This window comes from Auxenochlorella protothecoides (assembly GCF_000733215.1).
Source record: "Auxenochlorella protothecoides strain 0710 unplaced genomic scaffold scaffold85, whole genome shotgun sequence".
Lineage (NCBI taxonomy): Eukaryota > Viridiplantae > Chlorophyta > Trebouxiophyceae > Chlorellales > Chlorellaceae > Auxenochlorella > Auxenochlorella protothecoides.
This window is the reverse complement of record NW_011934254.1, coordinates 301,667-322,417: the sequence shown is the minus strand read 5'-3', so window position 1 is coordinate 322,417 and position 20,751 is coordinate 301,667. Positions and strand designations below refer to the sequence as shown.

Here is a 20,751-nt window from a genome sequence, read left to right as displayed (position 1 = left end):
GGAAGAGAGGAGAGGGAGGTGGGACGTTGCCCTATCCAGGCTGCAGGGCATCTGCCTGGCCCGCCAGCACCCTCCTTACAACCACCCCAGCCTGTGCGCAGAGCCTGCCTCCCATACATAACTCGTTTCTCTTCTGCGTCGTCCTGGCAGGCTCCCGGCATCCCGCTCAACATCCGCGACCCGGCGGCGTACTACCGCGCCGGCGCGCCGGCGGTCGACGGGGCCGCCACTCCGGAGTCCGAGCCCATGAGCACCCTGCGCGATCCCGGCGACCACACCCCCACCCCGCTGTCGGCCGTGCTACGGTCCATTGACCCCACCGCGCTCCCCCTCTGCCCCTGCGACCCCGCGCTCGCCCGCGCTGTGCTGGAGGAGCTGTCCGCCGGCACCGACGCGGGGCTGGCGGCGCGCTTCGGCGCACTGGCGGCGGGTGTGCACGGCGTGCGCGCCGACGCGGCGCTGCCCCCCGGCCTGCTGGGCCTGCTGCGCGACGAGGCCCTGCGCACCGACGAGCTGCTGCGCCACTTCTGGGGCGCGCTGCCCTGGGCCGCGCCGGCGGCGGGGGCGGCCGCGGAGGCGGAGCGCGCGGCGCGCGAGGCGCGTGCCGGGCGGCTGGTCGGCGCGCTGGAGGCGCAGCGGGCGCGGCTGCGGGCGCACGCGGCCGTCGCGCCGGGGACGATCGAGCACGTGTACGCGGGGGTGCTGCTCCAGCCGTGCGAGGAGGGCATCCAGGCCGCCGTGGCGCGGCACAAGGAAGAGGTGGCTGCCTCCATTGTCCTGGGGAAGGCGGTGCGGGCATAGAGCGGAGGACCCTGGCCATGGATGGCTGCCCCCTTGGTGGTTACTGCTCAGTCCGACAATGGGTGGGTCAACACGGACGCCGTGTCGATCGGTAATAAGCATCGCGATCATGATGTAAGGGATAGTCACGGTATCGATCGCCAATCAGGAGCCCGCGCCATTGCAGGACCAAGACGGCACGGCCTGCGCCCCCCCGATGTACATTGAACTTCGAGACTCCAAATCATATACAGTGAGATTGGGCTGACATTCAACAACGGCTTAGCAGATGCGGACCAGACCCGGGTTCGATTCCCGGATTGCGCAGTCAATCCCATGACTACCCTCCCAACCAGCGCAGTTGGTTTAGTGGTAGAATAGGTCCCTGCCATCCTAACTTTTAGTTTTTTCCAATTTCGACCATCGCCTGAACGTTGAGTGATGCCGCTGGAAGATCCAGCACATTGCACGGGGGCCACTTATGTTACTCACGTGTTGATCACTCCTGGCCCGTCACACCAACCCTCCCCCTCCCTCCCATGCTCTTCGCTATCATGCCCAGGCTCTGTGCGTTGTATTACGGGCAATCCAAGGCTCCCTCAGCCCCCCCTCTTGGCCAGGGAGCGGTGGATCTGCTCAAAGTAGGCACCGGACAGCATGCTGCGATACTTGTTGAAGACGTCCACCTTCTGCTCGGACGGCTCTGCAGGCTCCGCGGTGCCGTAGCCCAGCCCCTGGGCCCCGCCGCTGCCGCGGGAGCCCCGGGGGCCCGACCCGTCGTCAAAGGGCTCCACCGTGGTCCGGTGCACCCTTTCCTCTGTCCCTCGGTCCACAAAGGTCCGCCGCCGGGGCGGCTCCGTCTCCAGGTCCACAAATTGCATGCTGGGCCGGTAATCCTGCAGGACATGGGCAGATGGGGGGTTTGGTGATGGCGAGGTGCAGCGGCTTGGGGGCCAGAACACTGAGGGGCGTCTGTCTCTGGGGTGCTGAACCATCGCTCACAGAGGTCTCTGATGCAAGCGGGAGCCCGTCTACAGCCTCAGCCAGGAGGTTGTCTGTGATTCAACATGGCCATCCTACAGCCTGGCGCGGGTGCGCCCTGTGCCTCGACCACATAATTGACCACCACTCTTGTACTCACCGCAATCTGGGCGTAGAACTTGTCCAGGCGGGCGGACAGGTACACATCCACCTGGGGCGGCGGCGGCACCCCGGCCTCGCTGACCGCCCGGATGGTGAGCGGGGAGTAGGGCGGGTCAACCTTCAGGCTCTCCTCCACCAGTTTGGGTATCAAGCCTGCATGGTTCCGATGGGGGAAGAGTCCGGGCACAGCATACGACGAGTCGAGGATCTGGAGGCTTTCCAGTGCCTCTTGGCTTGGTGGCCCAGACAAAACCAAGTTGAACTCCAAGACAGCTGTGGGCTGCACCAGCATCCCAACAGACCGTCGGGTAGAGAACAACCAGCAGCGGAGTACATGGGAGCCATGCGCCCAAGCAAAGTACATTTGGATGCTTGAATGACCCCACACAAAAACCCTGACTTCCTGCACGTGGGCTGACCTGGCGGGAAGGACATGGGGTCAAACCCAGGCGGCTCCGGCTCCGCCAGCGGCGCCGCCTGCACCTGCGGAGGAACATGCGCTGCAGGGGCCGCCCCGGCGTGGCCCCAGGGCACGATGGGGTGATGCGCCGGGGCCGCCGCCTCTGCTGCCCACATGGGCGGGGGGTGGGCGCCCAGATACCCAGGCGCCGGTGGCTGTGCGGCCATTGGCGGCAGCCCTGGTGGGACCGGTGGGCGGTTGGCCCAGGGCACGGTGGGCTGCGGGGCGGAGCCGGCAGGGGCGGGTGCGGCGGCCGGGGAGGGCGCTGCGGCGGCCGGGCCCGGCTCGGGTACCAACCCCAGCAGCTCCATGGTCATCCTTTCTATCGTGGCCTGGCTGTAGATGCGCTTCTCAGCCCAGTGGTTGACCATCTTGAGCAGGGGGGCCTGGGCCTGTGCATTGAGTGTGAGTGGCTGGAAGAAGCGTGAGTGACCTCAATGCCATTAAAGGCCAGGGAACAACTCAGATCTAAGAACCTTCGAGAAGTCACACCGGCAGGATGGCCAGGCTATGCTCCAAGGATTCCAGCGGGCGTCCACCCACACCTCACGCTGCTCTTGATTTTGCAAGCGCTGACACCCCACCTCAAACCCCACCCCGCGAGGGTTGGAGGACCACCCACCTCGTCTGTCTGGCCGCCTGCCAGGAAGGCATGCCGTAGCATGGTGCCCAGCCGGGGACAAAAGGCCTCGGCGACGGCGTCGGCCTCGGGCGTGGAGCCGGTGGGGCGGGAGGGCAGCGCCTTGAACAGGACGTCGTTCGCGAGGTACAGGAGGTGCAGCTGCTTGGCAGCTTCCTGTGTGGCCTTGGATGCCTGCGCACTTGTTGTGGCATGCATGGAGGCATTGAGCGCGGGGCAAATCATTTTGTGCAACCCAGCATACCAGCGGCCGCCCTTGCATCTGCAGACATACCCTTGGCTCGGCGCGAGCCGGTCGGGGTCTCCAGAATCATCAGCCCCCCAACCCCACCATACCCCACCTGCAGCATCATCTCCGCCATGCCCTGGGCGTGCTGCCGGCACGCCATGAACCACTCCTGGCTGGCACGGATGGAGGTATGCGACCCGGAGAGCGCAGCCAGGACCTGCGCCCATCCTGATGCCACCTCCGGGGGCAGGGCGGGGCTGGCACTGCTAGATACAGCGCCCACAGCGCCAGGCTGAGGCGCTGCAGGAGCTGCCGGTGCTGCATGCTGACCGGCAGCAAGGGGCTGATCGGCCGGGAGGTGGTTGACGGCCGCAAAGAGTCGCCAGGTGAAAAATGCCGCTCCGTCACCACCAGTCAGGAAGCCGTACTCTGGGTTGCCAGCCTGCTTCTGACGAGCCAGGTCCACAAAGCTTGGACCTTATAGGGAGATTTGTTGGGGTACAGGGGATGAAGCCGTAGGACGAGGCTGAAGTCCTGGGAAAGGGCTCCAGGTGTGCTCTCGCAGGGATGCATGCTGGCACGGTGGCTCCAGTCTCGTCAGTGTCGACCGTAGTCTCTTACGACAATGTAACGATTGCATATCATCCCAAACCCACCATTTCTGACTGCAAATTCGACGAGCTTGACTATTCGTTGAGCGAGGGCGGGATCGGGTGGAGGGTGGGCAAAAGGTGGGGGTGGCTCCCACGGAGAGAAGAATGTGCTCGGCTGCGGTGTCGATGACATGTTCAGGTCCTTGTTAAGAGGTCCTAGATCACCGCTGGGTCGATGAGGGCTTGATTGTATGCCGGCATCAATGTTCTTCCATGCCAGGCTGTGGGCATAAGCTGGCAAGGGCTAAATGATCCGACGAGCGTCTAGCGGTGAGTGAGATAGATATGGAACACCTTGCGATGAATCATGTATACAACTGCAGCGGGGTTTCAGACGCGGATTGATAAATGATAAGCATGCCAGAGCCATGCAGGCTCGTGCCATGGGTGTCTCGCGGTCCATCGCGCCCATTCTCTTGTACCCTGCAAGGCTTTGATATCGCCAGCCCAGGCTGTGCTGGACTTTCCCCCAACTTCTCTGCTCTAACTGATGCTCCGCACGAGAGCGTGCAGTCTCGCACCCACAAATTTGCATGGTATCACAAGGGCCCTCATGCCACAGTGATCTCCTTCTGCACGTCACCCTGGAGTTCCACGGAACCCTGATGCAGGGAGGTGGCAGAGGCGCCGCGTGTGGGCCCCCGCGGCAGACCTGCCTCCTCTGCCAGTCCAAGCCTCTCCTCCAGGGCCCGCTGTCCTCTCTCCCTGGGGATAATGGGGCCCAGGGATGAGGCAAGTTGGATTGCATGGCCAGCTCCAGTCGGCATGCGCAGCCGTTGCCCTCCCGTCACCGCACCGGCACTGCGTTTGCTCTGCCGCACACTTGCCACAAAATTCCTTCCATCCTTTCCCACCCCCCTCCTCCCTCGCACCTTCGTCGTGCGGCGTCGGCCGCTCCCGTGCCCGGCAGCACCGCCCCTCCCAAGCCGAGTCCTGACCCCACACTCGGCACGCTGCGCTCCGCAGCACGCAGGCCGGTCAGGCGCGAGCAGAGGACCGCGAGCTGCTCAGCCAGGGGCGCAACAGGCTCGGGGAAGAAGGAGGCGAACGAGAAGTCGGCGCCCGGCGTGCCGCGGCCCGAGCCGGCCTGGGGCTGCACAAAGCGCAGGTAGGCCCAGGAGGCGAGGGTGCCGCCGACGACAAAGGGCAGCGTGCGCAGCGTGCGCCCCGTCAGCACGCCGAACACCGCGGCCACCAGCACGAACAGGCTCGGCAGATACTGCGGGGAGGGTGGCGGGTGGGGCCAGGGTGGCATGCCCGGGACGTAGCCTCAGCTTGGCGGCCCAACAGGCACCGGCATTGCTTGTTTCCGGTGAGAGGTAGGACTGGTAGGGGCTTGCCCCTTGGCTTCCGTACCCTCAACCTCCAACAATGCCAAGGCCTCCCAGGGCTTGTTTGCCCTGACGGAGGTGTCACACCCCCGGTCCCAAGCACATCCCCCGCCGGAGCGCACCACCCCAGCGCGACACGTCGCAGAATGCGACAAACGGACCTTGAAGCGGAAGGAGAAGTGGGAGAAGAGCGTGACCTCATTCTCCGGGACCACCTGCTTGAGGGCCACCAGCAGCGCGGCCGTTGCGCCGTGGAAGCCGAGGATGGGGTCGTACAGGGCGTCCCCCGCCCGCGCGGCGGCCGTGCTGGAGGTGGACACCGCCACGGCAAAGGTGGCTGTGACCCAGACCCAGGCACACAGGCTGGCGCCGACCAAGGCGCTGCACAGGGTCACGAGGGTCTCCCGCCCGCCCAGCTGGCCCTCGACGGCTCGGCCGAGCACGGCAGCCGCGGCGAGGCTCGTCAGGAGCTGGTGGCATGGAGAAATGGAGTGGTGACCAGAATTAGGGATGGGATAGAGGGGAGGGGGTGGAACCAGGCGTCCTTTGCACGCATCCTTGAGCACCTGCCGATGATATCCACCCACCCCGCCTTGCCTCTATGCTGGAGTCGACCAGGAGACCGGACGTGACGATGGTCCAGGGAGACACCAAGAAGCGTCCCACCACAAGGCCCAGGTGCGTTTTGGCGGCTGGGAAGATGAGCTGTATGAGGTAGCCGGATATCAGGGTGCCGATCAAGCCCCGAGTGACAGGGGGGACCGAGCCTGCCGCAGCTTCCAGCCGCGCCCGCATGCTGTCAGCTCTGGACGGTCAATTGGTTGCCCGGTAATCACGGTCGAAGCCTCAAAACGGTAGCCTTGCGGGGGCTTCCGAGGCGCGATCGATGGTGAACGCCCCTTTCGAATCCTGACGATACTTTTCCAGAGGGTCCAGCGGAGAAGTCTCCGAGATCGCGCCTTGCCTGCTGGATGTAGGCAGATCAGGTCCTTCACATGCGTCGAAGCTTGTGATCAGCGGATGGACAGGTTTGGAGACGGTGCTTCGTATCATGTCGGCCCCCTTCCGAGAGAGCCCCTGGCGACCAAATCGCGCGCGTCGCCAGCTGTCTCGCCCCGCAAGATCACATTCAACTTTCGTCTCACACTCGACGGATTCACTGTTGCTGCGTCACTTGAGACTATTAGCAAGTATCAAAGGGGACGTACCTCTGTCCAACATCCCCTCGCATGACGGAGCCTGCATCCCCAGCCCTGCCGTGGGCCTCAAGGTCCAGACTCTCGCCAGCTCCCAGCGATGCCATTCGGCTGGATGTGGGCACCAGGATCGAGGTGCTTTGGCAAATAGACTCAGAAGAGGACAGTGATCCCAAGTTGAAGGTGCGAGAGGATGGTTTCTGAGGACACGCTCACCACTTGTCCCTTGGCTCAGACCAACACTGATTCGATTTGCTGTCCGTGCAGTGGTGGCCAGCCACGGTGGAGAGTGTAGGATCTGAGATACAACACGGCACGGCTGGACCTGTGCACACCCTCAGGCGCGGTTTGAAGGCTTTGATTGGTATAAGGGACGTGAATTCTGGGTTTTGCAACAGTTTGCTACTCAAATGAAAGATTGAAGCACGCTGCAAGCACCACCTGCTCCTCAACCCTCCAATGAACAGATATGAAGCCAGCAGCGAGGACGGATTCGATGATGAAGTACATTCATTTGCCTGGTTCCCTTCCGAACGTGAGTGACTGTCAAGGACCACATCAGCCGCTCTCAATGATTCGACCTCAGTGGCAGGATCACGTCCAGTCCTCCCGCAATCAACATCTTTCCATCCTGTCACCCCGACACCTGCTGCAGATGCGATGGTAAGTCTGGGATCTTGCGATCCGGAGTCAGGGTCGATGGACCTGATCCCAGAGCATCTGACGTGGCGGCGGGCAGGCGAGCTCTGGCAACCCGCTGATGAGGAGGGGAAGAGCACCGGCGAATTCTCAGGCAGCAAGGAGGGGCATTCGAGTACGTACGGACGTCTTGCTGCTCTCAATGAGGACAATGATGCGAGTGAAGGCGTGGTGAGGCTGCAGGAGATCGCCGCAGCCATAACCGAGCGCGAGCGCCTGTGCGGAAGCTCCGTGGACGCAGAGTGCGCAGATGCTTTGAGTGCCCTCCCAGCCTCCCAGCAGCGGGACTTTGCTGCAGGGTTCAGGCAGTTCACCGACGCAATCATGTAGGAGTTTGAGCGAGGAGTGGAATGATTGATGTGTGGGCATGACAAAGGGAAGAGATACGGATGGGAACTTGCAGCGGTGGCATGTCGTCCACCTGCTTGGCATATGCTGGTCTTCCTCGTATGCATCCATAGCGCACACCTTTCACCCAGGCAGGGATCCTCTCCCAGACAGCGCCCAGTTAACAATTCGTCCTCATCCTGACATCAACAGGGCTGGCTTCAGCGACCTCACCCAGACCAAGGGGGCTGATTATGTCATCACAGCGGCTGATGTTGAGCAGGTGAATGCGGCGGCCCGTCAGAAGCTAGCCAACGGTCTGATGAATTCTGACTGACCGAATCGCGCCTGGGAGGGATTGGGAAACCTCGGCGGCACTCCTCACACAGACCCATGCCACAACCGTGTATGCTGAACAGTGCCCCAACTTGTCATGTGTCATGATGTAATTCCTAGAATAACCAGAATCGGGCTCTTAAAAATTGCAAGGCATGCAACACTTGGTCAATTGATCCAAACTTCCTTGCCGCCGAAGCGCAACGTCTACGAACTCTCACTAGTACTAGTGAAATGAGGCTCGATCCACCATTTTCAGAAACCTATTAGTTAGTTTGTTTATATATAATATTATTCGAAGCCTTTATAAGATTGGCTTCGCATTTCAACGGTGCCATGTGTAGGTAGTCGATTGGAGGCTGCTCATGCACATGCACGTCCGGGATCCCGCACTCCGTGATGGAGAACACTCTGTATGGCAATGTCCGTGCAACATCCATCTCTAAGGAGGAGCTTGTGTCGGTCTTGCGACAGCTGTCCCTCGATGCTCGTGGTGAGGCAGTGTGTGCTGAAGGTGGTGGGTATGCAGCGTGCTGGCCTGTATCCCTTCACTGTCTGTAGTGCACTGGTCACTTTGTTCCGTCTAAGCTGCTCCCATTGAACAGGTCACAACGGTCCTCCAAGTACTATCTACCCCCTCATCTTGTGCAGAGCTTGATGTGGGGAGTTCAGTTCCCATGCTGGAGCACCCTCCCAGCGCCCTGCAGTTTTGCAGGGAGTATGTAGGCCCCAATCGCCCTGTGCTGGTCAGGGGTAAGGCTTGATGCTGGAGAATATGGGTGGCATGGGTGAAATGCTTTATGGAGCAGTGTGAACCCCCCAATCTCATTGATTTGCACTAGCCCTCAGACTTTGGTGCTCAAGCACCCCCCATTGACACGGCAATTGAGCTGCCACTCATGACTTTCCTGCAGGGGCCGTGAGTGAGTGGCCTGCCTTGGCGCTTTGGAATGAAGAGTACCTGATCAGAGCACTGGGTCCCACCCCACTGACCATGGCGACCACCCCCAATGGCCGGGCGGACGCCTTGGTCCCGGGACCAGATGGCAGCGCCCTGGATCCTGACACGGGCAACCCTGTGTTTGCCCTCCCGATGGAGAGCAAGGTGGACGTTGCGACCTTTTACCAGTGCTTGAGGAGGAGGGACGGCGCCTCGCCCGTGCCATACCTGCAGTACCAGAACTCCTCGCTCTCGGTCGAGGCGCCGCAGCTCCTGGTTGACGTCGCCCCGGAGCTGGGCTGGGCATCCGAAGCCTTTGGTGAGGCATGGGCCCGGCGGGGGTGGTGTGCTGCGTGCAATTCTGTCCTTGGAATGCACCCTGGGACCTTTGGGGCGTGCGTGAGGCAGCCGCCGAGCTTGGCACAACCTCCGTGTAGCGTGCCTCCGGCACGAACAATTCCGCAGTACTGCTGCCGGCGCCCATGGCTGACTATCCTCTCCCCCCATATCAAACACACCACTCCACCAGGCAACCAGCCGGAGGCCGTCAACCTCTGGGTGGGCGACGAGCGGTCTGTCACCTCGTGGCACCGCGATCCCTACGAGAACATGTACGTGGTGGTGAATGGGGCCAAGCGCTTCCACCTCCTGGCCCCCGCCGACGGCTGGCGCATGGCCGTGCGACGCGCCGAGGTGCACCGCTGGGAGGCGGCGGGCCCCGGGCCCCAGGCCGGCCTGGAGCTGCGACCCACCGGCGAGGCGACGGCGTGGTCCTCGGTTACCCCGCCGGGGACTGGGCGGGGAGAAGCAGGTATCAAAGCAGTGGTGTCGCGAGCAGCGGAGGCTCCCGGACCCGGCGCCCCTGGGGCACATTCTGATGCCCCTGGGCACTTCGCCGACCCCTTCCTGCCACCGCCGCTGGAGGTGGAGGTGGGGCCGGGGGAGACACTGTACCTGCCCGCCGGGTGGTGGCACGCGGTGGAGCAGTCCCCGGACACCATCGCGGTCAACTACTGGCACGACCGGCACTGGGGCGCGGGCGTGGCGGCGGCCACCGCCGTGGAAAGCCTGGCGGTGCTGGCGGGCCTGTCGGAGGCGTGATTGATGCTGGGAAGCCTGGGGCCTGGATGTATGCCTCCTGACCAGCAGCCTGTCATGTGAAGGTGCTGCCTGGAACATGCAGCACTGCCCAGCCACAAACCGCAGCAGGATGGTTCAGAGGGTCATAATGACCTGCCAGGGAAGCGATGGCGGGGGCTGCGAGGGACGCAGGCAAGGGTGCCACGCCCAGAGCAGGGCCGGCAGGGTCATTGGGCGTCTGGCGAGGGCCCATTCGCCGGCAAAGGGGTCGCTCCCGGGCGCCTATTGGGTCCCTGGATGGGTGGGCATGATCCAGTGTCCGGCCCCGGCCTACTTCCTCATGATCTTGAGGGCGGGGGCAGCCACATCCTCGAGCAGCTTGACGTTCTCCGGGATGACAAGATCGGAGAAGTGCAGCTTGTCCCCCACATTCAAGGCGCTGCAGGCGACAGGGACAGGGTGGCATGGGCGGTGGTCATGCTGCTTTGTGGTGGGAGTGTCGTTCGGCGCCACAGCAGCCTACTCAGTTGGTAGACCCGCCGACCCAACGACAACAGGTGCCGCCACACCCACCTGACATTCAGCTCAAAGCTTTCCGGGATGGAGTCGCCCCGCGCCAGCACTCGGACCTTCCTCGAGATATGGTTGATGCGCCCCCCCGCCTTCAGCCCCGGGCAGACCTCCTCCCCAAAGATCTGGGGAGAGGCAGGGGCAGCCTGAGGTCAATGGTAGCCGTCGCAATGCAGGGTGCGACATGGGTGGCAGGATAACACCTGCAGTGCTCCCCATCTGCTGCCTGATCCCAAGCAGCCCAGCCCAGCGAAAGAGGAGAGGCATTCCTCGCAGCAGGGCAATGAGGCAAGTCACATTCGCGCCGGCCCCACACACATGCTCCCACCTGGATGGGTACTGCGACCTTCACATGCCGATCCGGAGGACAGTGGATGAGGGTGACATTCTCCACCACATCCGTGTCGGCTGTAATGTGGACTTGCCGGCCCTGTTTGCGGCAGGGGGGGGTTGATTGGGATTCGGCAGATGGATGTGCAAGATGTAAACCTATCACGTGCTACTTGAGTATCTCGTTGCCCATGTGGCCCTCCCAAGCCACCCTCTCACCACTGCTGGGTAGTGTGTCATCTTCTTGCCATCGCCATTCATCACTGCCACGTCAAAGATGTGGCAGCCCCACCCCGTCCGGCCCAGACGCAGCAGCTGGTGGAAGAGGGTGGGGAGGAGAAGGAGCAAAACATGGGGCATACTGCTTCAACAAATCAAGCAACGCAGTCCAGATGCATGCTAGGCAATGCAATCAATCCAAATGGAACACCGCTAGAACGAATCAGCAACCAGAATTTATCATCGCCAGGCATTCGCTACCAATAAAAAGCACCTGTGTCTCGATGTCCTTGGCGGCAAATGATACCAGGAGCTCTTGCTCTTGTGGCAGGGAAAACACGACCCCGGGCACTCTTCCCCCCTGCAAAGACGATACATCGAGTGGTATATTGGCATTGTATGGAGAATGCCAAAAATGAAATGATACTGCGTTGCAGAGGCACACGAACTCCACCTTGCGGATGGTTTTGCTGATCTTCTTTCCAGAATCCTCACGCAGGAAAGCCTTCAGCTGCGTCAGACCTGAGCACAGAATGACACACGTAATGATCACCGGTAATGCTCCTATCTCTGAGGTTGAGCACCCCCGTATTGGGTGGATGCAAAAATGAAAATCACGCAGACACAATACTCACCCTTGGCTTCCACCGCGGTGCTGTATCGCACTGACTGGCACCCTGTACTCCCTGATATCGAGCATTCTGCTGCAGGAGATGAAATATATAGCGACCAGGCTCGTCCCAGCGCCCGACGAGCCATCAGTGCTGGCCCCGGCTCGCCACGCGGTGCTACCGTGACTCAACAAGGCAAGGGTGTCCCAGGGCAGATGGCACAGGTGCGCTAAGAATGGCTTACGCCTTGTATACCGAATGTTTTATGCTCCTGCTTTTTCTCTTCGATTAATCAGTCCGTGCTAATTCACCCCGCACGGCAATCACCTCGCGCCCAGTACCGGGTCCTCGCTGGCTTGCCGGTACCACAGGCCCTCGTCTGAAAGGGTTGTGTGCAGCATGCGCGGGATCACGACCCTGCACGAGCGAGGTCCGGCGGGACCCTACATATCATAAAAAAGCTACGCTTGACCAGCGTCGCGGGTTCGATCCACCTGAATCTCTGGTCACACCTGCGCGACCGGAGACCCACGAAGCGATCTCGACGGTGCAGTGCATGGCGCGGGCTCGTCGCCTCGAGCAGGGGGCGCGTCTGGTGCTCGCGCTGTCCCTCCTCCTCCTTCCCTCCTCGGTCATCGGCACATGCGAGGGAGGGGCATGCGCCGGGGATCACGCAGCTGCCACCGCAGCTGGCCTGCTTGGGAGCAGCGCCCAGTCAGGGCTGGGCGCATGCCAGCCGAAGAAGTACCCAACCTCCGGCTCCTTGATGCCCATCACGCTGGACACCCAAATTCTGGACCTTGTGTGGGTAAATTCCACTGAGGGGGGCCAGCCTCACGTGTATGCAGTCACGCAGGACAGCGGGGGCTTCCTGGGGGGTCCCCTGTGGCGGTCTGAGGAGCCTGGCAGGGCTGAGGCCTGGCGCGACATAACCCCAATGCTGACAGGCACGATGGGAGTGGGGTTGTGGTGAGGAGTTGCACCTGATTTGAAGTGGCTGGGCTGCGGGTGGAGTTTCAGGTCGCGGGGGATTATCCCTGGCATAGTCTTGGCTGGCATGGCAAACCTTGCGTAGACAGTCTTAGCACGACATCTCAATGTCTCAGCGTGCCATCCAACCTCTCCCCTCCCTCTCAAATAGACTTGGTGCCAGGCAAGGTGTCGCCGTACTTTGGCATCACAAATGTGCTGGTGTCGCCGGCACTCGGCCAGCACATTCTCCTGCAGGGCAGGGCCCACTTCCACTTCACCTCCAGGGACGGTGGCAAGACGTTCAAGGCCATCGGCACCCCTGGGAATACGACCGGATTCGACCAGGTATGGTGGTTGGGGGTGGGGGAAGGTGAGCCGTGAGGCGGGGTCGAGGCACCATCTTTCGCAGGGTTTGGAGCAACATGCGGCACATGGTCAGCCTACAGGCAGGCGAGGTTCGTGAGCACACTCATCTTGCCTCAGGGACAGACTTCGAACTCTTTATCTCTCGATTCCTGGCCCTCTCGTGCCGCAGGAGATCCTGTTCCACCCCAAGCAGCCTGAGTGGATTCTGGCCAAGACACGCCGCCCCAGCTGCTCCTGGTACATGCGGAGCTCCGCCTGCGGATACGATCTATACCTGACACAGGTGCAGTGGTCGTTTGGGGAGCAAGACATTCATCCTTAAGTTGACCCATTGGGGAGGGGGGTGGGAGGCATTGCATGGTAATGGAGGAGGTGCTTGCCCTCCCACCTGCCTCTATGCAAAGCCCTTTATGCCCAGTGATTTTAAAGGGCTAATCTCAAGCCATCCATCTGTTGCATGGCAGGACTTTGGAACATCCTGGCGTAACCTGACTGAGGCTGCAAGCGGGCGGGTGTCCAGCTTCCGTGACTTTGACTGGGGAGTCAGCATGCCAATGTGAGCCGGGGTTTTCCTTTTGGATGATGTGTTGCCTGCCGCTCTGCTGTGTGGGGCTATCTTTGACCTCGGTAGATGAGCCTGAGACCTGCAGCCTGGCCTTGTGCCCCATCGGGTGGTGGTACTCTGCGGTGCCTGCCAGGCCATCATGCCAGCAAGTCTGTGTATGGCTTAATTAACTTTCCAAGGGCTTCACCACTCGCCGTGGACGTTCACATCCTACCATCTCCCTGCTCACCTCTCCCCTGGCAGGTATGCGGGGAAGCCCACCCCCGACGAGGCCATCTTTGCCACCGTTTTTGCGGGGGATGCGGGCGCCAAGGGCCTCTACCCTGGTGAGTGCTGGCAAGAGCAGGGTGTTTGTAGATTTGACTCCGAGGAGCACGATCGTGGGTGCGCTCGCCCCCGCAGCTGAATGCTGGGATCGATGGCTTGCGCGGAAGGACTCGAAGCCTGCGGCAGCCTAGGACACTCATGTACGCCAACTGCATTCCCGGACACCCCGACGCCCCAGGCTGGGACAAGGACCTACACTACGTGGTCAGCCTCGACTTCTTTGTCAGCCCCGTGGCGCGCATGGTCCCCTGCGGCAACCTGTTCGAGGTGGTGGCCTCCAAGGTCTTCCTGGCCGTGCCCTCCGACTGCCCGCTGGGCGCCGACGGCAAGGCACGCAGCGTGCCGTCCCGCAGCGTGGCTGGGCGCACCGTCACGCTCTACGTCTCGGACTGGGACGGCGACGACTTCACTGAGGTCTGCCTGCCCAGCAACCTGGAGGACGATGGTGAGGGGCCCGGGGAACGGGGGGACTTGGGGTTGCGTGGGTGCGTGGGTGATGGGTTTGGCAAACGTAAGGGAACGGGTGCACACGTGCAGCGCTGGAACTCGTGCATGCCCCTGCGCTGCACAGCCGTTGGGTCGCAGTGCAGTGCTGTGCCGAGTCGCTGAACAAGCGTGGAACCCTGTCTCTGCTGCCTCCCCCCCTCCACATCCCCATCCCTCACCCAGCCTCTGTTCAATCGCCACCGTCATCCAGGGTACAACATGGTGGAGACCCACGACAGCGCGGCGGCCTTTGTGCTGGCGGACCACGCCGAGCCGGGGAGTCGGGGCCCCACCTCCGACTCGCCCACCTCCGACGCCTACGCGCCGGCCTACAACGCCTCCATGCACACCCTGTCCCTGCGCAACGTCTTCCGCCGCGACTTCCTCGCCGACTTCATGCGCGTGGAGGGCCTGCCGGTGAGCCTTATGGAGCACGGGGAGGGGAGCAGCAGAGGCGGTTGTTGTGTGCGACCCCGGGGTGTTGAGGGGCCGATTGATATGGGCCCCCAACCCTGCAAACACCACGCCCTCCCTCTCTCGCAGGGCATGTTCATCGCCAACCGCGTGGACCCGTTGACGGTGGCCACCGGCGCCGTGGCCGACTACGGCGCCTACCTCCAGACGGTGGCCACGCGCAACGGCGGCGCGGACTGGTCCCGCCTGCCCCTCCCCACCTCCTTCCGCTACGCGCAGTGCGACGCCTGCCCCGCCGGCGCGCTGCGCGACCGCTGCAGCCTGCATCTGCACGGGCCGACGTCGTGGGCGTCGCCGGCGGGGCCCCGCCCCAACCTGTACAGCTCCGCGGCGGCGCCGGGCCTGCTGCTGGCCACGGGCAACACCGGCCTGCACCTGGACACCAAGCCCTCGGCGGCGGCGGCCTGCACCTGGGCCTCGCGCGACGGCGGGCTGACCTGGCAGGACGTGGCGGACCGGCCCTACATCTACGAGATCGGCGCGGGGGGGGACGCGGTGGTGGCGGCGGGGCACGCCTCCGACGGCCCCACCGCCAAGGTGCGCTTCACCACCGACGCCGGCGCCTGCTGGCACGAGGTGGACCTGCCGGAGGCCATCCTGGTGACCAACATCCGCGTGGACCCGGCCTCCGCCGGCACCGTGTTCATGGTCCAGGGCAGCGCCTGCACGCGCACGACTCGGCACCCGGACTGCACCTTCCAGGGCGGCGTGTCGCCGCCGGGCAAGCTCTTCGTCATCGACCTGGCCCGGCTGCTGGGAGCGGACTTCCGCGCCTGCGCCGACGCCGACTACGAGGACTGGGCCGCGCCGGCGCCGGGCACGTGCCTGCTGGGCCGTCGGCTGACGCTGACGCGGCGCCGCGCCGACGCGGCCTGCTTCACGCCGCCGGGGCGGGCCGCCCCCGCGCCACGCGAGGAGCGCTGCGCCTGCACCGCCGCCGACGACACGGAGTGCGAGTACGGCTTCCGGCGCTCCTGGGGCGGCAACGCCTCCTGCGAGGCGCTGCCGGGGCTGGAGGCCGCCTCCTGCGAACGCTGGGGCAACGGCGTGTACGAGGCTTCGCACACCCACCTCCGCCTCGTGCACGGCGACGTGTGTGATGACCCGCGCGCCGTCATCCCGGACACGGACGGGAAGGGCGGCGCGGGGGGGGGGAGGGGCGGCGGCTGCGCCCGCCGCGGCGGGGGCGGGCGCTGGGGCTGGCTGCACACCCTCTTCTTCGTCCTGCTCATCACGGGTGAGAAGGAGTTTTCGGTGGAGGGCCTTGCTCGAGGAGAAGGGGGGTTGCTTGTTTGAAAGGTGCCGAATGAGGAGCTGAGAAGGGAAAGGTGAGCGCCGCTGTGGCGGGCAGCGGGCGGAGTGAACAGTGTCAGCCCCGGGTCGGAGAAGGGGGGGGAAGGGGTCGTATGCCATCGACCACCTGTGCCCCCAATCTTTCCCGTCGGCAAGGTGCTGCAATCGCTTCATCCATGGCCTTCCCCACCCCTCGACGCCCTGATCAATCTTTCCCCCCTTTCTCCCCCACCAGGCATTGTGGCGGTGGTGGGCGGTGTGGTCTGGACGCAGTGCCTACCGCCGGCGGCGCGCAATGAGTGGGCGGAGCGGGCCTCGCCCGCGCTGGGCGTCGCCGCCTCGGTCCTCTGGGCGGGGGTCGACGCCGTGATCGGCGCCTGGGACTGGGCGCGCTTCAAGTGGGCGGAGCTGACGCACCGCGGCGCGGCGCGGGAGGCCTACTTCGAGCCGCTGTCGGACCGGCTGGACGTGGACCCGGAGGACCACCGCTCGCCCCCCTTGTTCAATGGGCCGTGATGGCCGTGGTTTGGGCGGGCGGGTCTGGCATGGCCGCGGATGTGCTCCTGCAAGTTGACAGGGCGCACATGGGCATGCACTGTAATTATATGACAAGTCCTTGAGGATGTTTGGGGGTGCAGGGAAAGCAAAGGGACGCGAGGCTGAGGGCAGGCAACGGTGGCACCTCCCAGGCTTCCACCCTCCCGCTCCGCCCCGTTGATCGATCTCACCAGACCATGCGCATGCCCATCATCGTTTTCGAGTGCAGATTCCAGCCTGTGAACCTGTTTGTTCTTATAAATTCACCATCGCGGGTGTGTTGGAGGCCTGATGAGGGAAGAGACAGGCTAGCCAGGCCAGGATACCCCCCTGAGCCGTTCCGTGAGCTCGGCTAGCAGCCCCCCAGTCAGGACCAGAGTGCCGACGCCATGATCGGCACAGAGGCCGGGATGGCAGTGCTCCCCCCTGCCATCACCAAGAACATCGCCGATAAGGTGGCGAGGCTGGGTGGGGTGGGGTGGGGTGGCCACCTCGTGGTTCGGCGTCCTGCCACAGCCAGATTGCGTAGATCCAACCGTTTTGGACGATATCCAGCACACCTCACGCTTCCCTGCCCCACATTACGCGCTCTCAGTTCTATGATCGTCGTAAAGTCGCGGCGCTGGAGGTGGAGCAGATGGTCCGGGCCCAGACCGTGGCTGGGGACAGGGAGGGGATTGCTGACCTGCTGGACACGCTGGCCATCAACTATGCGCTCTCTGCCAAGGTGCGCATGATACTTTTAGGTTGGGGAGATGTGCGATGGTCGGCTTCCCCAGATCATGCAATTGTGGGAGAGGGTTGCAGGCAGCGTTCGTGGGCAGGACAATGCCACGTTTTCAGACGAAGTCTGAATTCAATCCCCACCACCCAGCTGCTGCCGGTGCGGCCGATGCTGTCCGTCCATTTCAGTGCCATGTGGTATCTTGTATGTCTGACATGCTCCATGCACACAGTCTTGCACTGAAAATCCACCTGCACTCCCCCCGCCCCCCGCAGGCCAATGCGCGCAAGGGCGGCCTGCTGTGCCTCGCCGCCTCGGCGGTGGGCATGGCCTCCGCCCCCGGCGCGCACGGCGAGGTGGTGGCGGAGGCCATGATGCCACGCCTGGTCCCGCCCATCCTCTCCTCCTTCACCGACCCCGACGCGCGTGTGCGGTATTACGCACTGGAGGCGCTGTACAACGTGGCCAAGTCCACGCGCGCCGCTTTCTTAGCCGCCTTCCCCGACGTGTTCGACGCGCTCTTTCGCGTCTGCGCCGACGCCGACGCGGGGGTGCAGAACGCGGCGGCCTTCCTGAACAACCTAGTCAAAGACATCGTGGCCGAGGCGGAGCAGTGGCGGCTTGAGCCCTTTGTGCCGCAGCTGGCGGCCTGCCTGGGGGTGGAAGACCCGCACAAGCGCCAGTTCCTGCTGGGGTGGGTGGGCCTGCTGGACAGCCTGCCTGGGCGCGACCTGGGGCGCCACCTCCCCGACCTCCTCCCCGGCCTGCTGGGCATGCTGGGCGATCCCACCCCCGAGATTGCGCACGCCGCCTCCCGCGTCTTTGCCGAGCTGGAGGCCGACGAGCTGGGCGGCGGCGGCGGCGGTCGCGGCGCCGCGCGGCGCAGGCCCGAGGTCGATGCGGGAGTGGCGGCCGTCATGGCCGCCGCGCTGACGCGGGCCTGCGCCGGCGAGCAGGCCGGCAGCGGCGGCGCCGGCCTGCTGCTGGGCGCGCCGCTGCGCGCCGCGTCGGCCTCCAGCGGCACCCTGGTTTCGCTCACCGCTCTGCGCTGGCTGCACGGCCTCCTGCTGCGAGAGCGCGCGTCGCTCGCCGCAGCTGCGGCGGCTGAGGACGGTACCGGCCCCAATGGCGCGGCCTCACCCGGGCGGCCGCCGGCGCAGCACCCCCTGCACCAGCAGTACCCGGTCATTCTGGAGGCGGTCCTGCTCAGCCTGGGCAGCGCCAACCCCGAGATCCTGGCGGTGGGCAGCGCAGTCGTGTATTGGTCTGGATAGGAATGGGGCCCTGGGTCGTCCTGAAATTGCTTCGTCTCTCGCCGTCGGGGTGGAGCCTCATGGAACAGTGCCTCTGGGCGTCCTCTGGGGCGCATCTTCTTTCACAGGTCCCATCCACGACTCCAAAACGCCCTTCCATCCCCCGCCACAGGCCGCCCGCGCGCTGAACCAGCTGCTGCTGGAGGCGGTGGGGCGGGAGACGCCGGCCGCTCCGACGCGCACGAGGAGGCGCGGCGCGTCGGTGGGCGGCGACGCTGCGCTGTCCTCCAGCGCCGGCAGCCCGGCTGGCGCGCCGCCGCCCCCCTCCCTGCCCTCCGCCGACGGCGACCCGGGGGCCCCAACCCCTCCGCCGGCCATCGACACCCCCGCCCTGCTCGCCTCCACGGTGGGCGCGCTGGAGTCCAGCTCCGAGGCGGTCAAGCTTGCGGCGCTGCAGTGGCTCCCCGCCCTCCTCCGCCGCTCCTTCCACGAGGTGTTTGGTGCGCTGCCCGCCCTCCTCCGCGCGCTGGTGGAGAGCCTGGGCGCCAGCTCGGCGGCCGTGGCGGTGCAGGCGCTGGCGGTGCTGGGCGACGTGGCACTGCGCCCAGGGCACAGCCACGACGTGCTGGCGGGCGTGGCCGACGCCTTCCGCGGGCCGGCGGGGGCCAAGCTGCTGCAGCGCCGCGGCGTGCTCATTGTGCAGACCCTGGCAGAGCGCCTGGGGGGCTTGCAGGTCCTGCTCAAGCTCAGCAGCCTGGCGGCTGAGGATCCGGACCCCGCTTTTGGCGCCGCGCTGGTGCAGGTTGTTGGTTTTGGGGGGGGTGAGGGGAGGGGGGGAGGAAATGCAAGTGCGAGAAAGGGAGGGGTGCAGCTTGGGAGGGACATGGCGGTGGGGGGTGAGAGGGGCCTGGAGGGAAAGGCGTGGACAGCGGGGCGAAAGCAGGGCATGGGGGAAAACATTTCTCAAGATGAAGAGATGAAAGCCTCAGACCCACGCTGACCCACCGCACTGCCTCTCACCCCGCCCACCACACCTACGCCCCACACAGGCGCTCAACCTGCTGCTCCTGGTCAACCCCAGCCTTGCGGGAGTGCGCGCGCTGCTGGCCCAGGCGCTGTATGACCCGGAGGCCGCCTCTGTCTTCTCCTCCCTGCTCCGCGCCTGGTCCCGCAGCTGCGCCGCCTGCCTGTCCCTGGCCTTCCTCGCCCAGGCAAGCGAGGAAGTGGTGCGGGGACCGGCGCGTGTAGGCATCCCATGCATAGCGTCGCCGCCCCCTCACCCCAAGCACTGCTGTCCCTCCCAACTCCCAACGCCCCCTTTGCCCTCTTTGCCCTCTTAAGACCCTGAACCCTCGCCCTGCCCTCACCCAACTCCCTCGTCAGGCCTACGGCCTGGCCTGCAGCATGCTGGAGGTCCTGGCCGCCCCCGCGGTGGCCCTGCGCCTGGAGACCATGGTGGAGGCCTGCCAGCTGGTGTCCCTGCTCGAGTCGCCGGCCTTTGCGGGGCTGCGCCTGCGCCTGCTGGCCCCTGCCCAGCACCCCGCCCTCCTCCACGCGGTGCACAGCCTACTCATGCTGCTGCCGCAGGGGGACGCCTTCCGCACCCTGGCCACCCGCCTGGCCGCGCTGCCGCCCGGCGGGCCAGAGGGCGGGCGCGAGGCGCCGGCTGCGCCGGGCGGCGGCACCTCCTTCCTCCAGCGCCGGGCGAGCGGCAAGGGCAAGGCGGCGGGCGTGGCGGAGGGGGGGGGCGGCGCGCCGTCCTCGGCCCTGAACGAGGACGCCCTGCTCGCGTTCTTCAGGGAGGTGCAGCAGGAGCTGGCGGCCGCGGCGCCCCAGCCCCTGCTCTCCCCGCGGGCCAGGGATGCTTGGTGACGTGGGCTTCGTCTCTGACTGAGGAGGACCGGCGATGACGTGGCGGGCCGCAGCGATGTAGAGGCACTGCTCCCGCACCCCGTCATTTACTCCCCAGCACACCATCGCCGTGCGCTTGCATCCTCCTCATAGTGCTTTGGGGGAAACGTCTTCTTTCTTGCCCACGCAGCACCACTTTGACCCCGGACCGGGCAGCCCACAGGTTGCGCTAGAGCACCCGACCAAACTGAACACATGCGTGCCATTCAACAATTGTTACTTCCACTTCTGCTAGCCTGGGCGAGGGATGCACATTAGCAGGTCTGAAGGCGCCGCGCTGGCAATGTACACTGAGGAAT

At 64.5% G+C, this 20,751-nt stretch overlaps 7 protein-coding genes across 7 annotated transcripts in view; 5 read left to right on the top strand and 2 right to left on the bottom strand.

Moving 5' to 3' along the window:
* The window catches only part of F751_6294 (putative RNA polymerase II transcription factor B subunit 1-1), a gene marked incomplete at both ends in the record, with an annotated part of 4,187 nt that extends 3,386 nt beyond the window's left edge, over positions 1-801 (top strand). Inside the window, 2 exons of the mRNA XM_011400737.1 lie at positions 104-441; positions 685-801. Coding sequence (XP_011399039.1) covers positions 104-441; positions 685-801 — 455 coding nt within the window. The remainder of the gene's footprint in view (positions 1-103; positions 442-684) is intronic.
* A 578-nt stretch (positions 802-1,379) lies between these two features.
* F751_6293 (Transmembrane protein 115) lies at positions 1,380-6,031 on the bottom strand (the record flags this gene model as incomplete). The annotated part of the gene is made up of 12 exons (XM_011400736.1): positions 1,380-1,490; positions 1,575-1,676; positions 1,922-2,076; positions 2,343-2,406; positions 2,498-2,561; positions 2,681-2,775; positions 3,006-3,197; positions 3,365-3,480; positions 3,583-3,722; positions 4,778-5,124; positions 5,398-5,706; positions 5,903-6,031. 12 exons carry the CDS (start codon positions 6,029-6,031, stop codon positions 1,380-1,382), a joined length of 1,824 nt encoding a protein of 607 aa, XP_011399038.1.
* Positions 6,032-8,193: 2,162 nt separating this feature from the next.
* On the top strand, positions 8,194-9,835 carry F751_6292 (JmjC domain-containing protein 7; the record flags this gene model as incomplete). Its single annotated transcript, XM_011400735.1, has 4 exons — positions 8,194-8,287; positions 8,709-9,053; positions 9,264-9,427; positions 9,659-9,835. 4 exons carry the CDS (start codon positions 8,194-8,196, stop codon positions 9,833-9,835), a joined length of 780 nt encoding a protein of 259 aa, XP_011399037.1.
* Positions 9,836-10,144: 309 nt separating this feature from the next.
* F751_6291 (50S ribosomal protein L25) lies at positions 10,145-11,633 on the bottom strand (the record flags this gene model as incomplete). Its single annotated transcript, XM_011400734.1, has 7 exons — positions 10,145-10,253; positions 10,388-10,509; positions 10,713-10,814; positions 10,934-11,029; positions 11,208-11,294; positions 11,361-11,455; positions 11,600-11,633. 7 exons carry the CDS (start codon positions 11,631-11,633, stop codon positions 10,145-10,147), a joined length of 645 nt encoding a protein of 214 aa, XP_011399036.1.
* A 677-nt stretch (positions 11,634-12,310) lies between these two features.
* On the top strand, positions 12,311-16,543 carry F751_6290 (Vacuolar protein sorting/targeting protein 10; the record flags this gene model as incomplete). The annotated part of the gene is made up of 10 exons (XM_011400733.1): positions 12,311-12,346; positions 12,772-12,861; positions 13,052-13,165; positions 13,347-13,438; positions 13,691-13,773; positions 13,953-14,219; positions 14,472-14,677; positions 14,804-15,466; positions 15,692-15,830; positions 16,263-16,543. 10 exons carry the CDS (start codon positions 12,311-12,313, stop codon positions 16,541-16,543), a joined length of 1,971 nt encoding a protein of 656 aa, XP_011399035.1.
* A 218-nt stretch (positions 16,544-16,761) lies between these two features.
* On the top strand, positions 16,762-16,920 carry F751_6289 (hypothetical protein; the record flags this gene model as incomplete). The annotated part of the gene is made up of 1 exon (XM_011400732.1): positions 16,762-16,920. One exon carries the CDS (start codon positions 16,762-16,764, stop codon positions 16,918-16,920), a length of 159 nt encoding a protein of 52 aa, XP_011399034.1.
* Positions 16,921-16,953: 33 nt separating this feature from the next.
* On the top strand, positions 16,954-20,413 carry F751_6288 (VAC14-like protein; the record flags this gene model as incomplete). Its single annotated transcript, XM_011400731.1, has 8 exons — positions 16,954-17,019; positions 17,160-17,291; positions 17,564-18,529; positions 18,714-18,803; positions 18,963-19,343; positions 19,591-19,767; positions 19,925-20,098; positions 20,318-20,413. The coding sequence occupies 8 exons, from the start codon at positions 16,954-16,956 to the stop codon at positions 20,411-20,413; spliced, it is 2,082 nt and encodes a 693-aa protein (XP_011399033.1).
* Between the last annotated feature and the right edge of the window lie 338 nt (positions 20,414-20,751).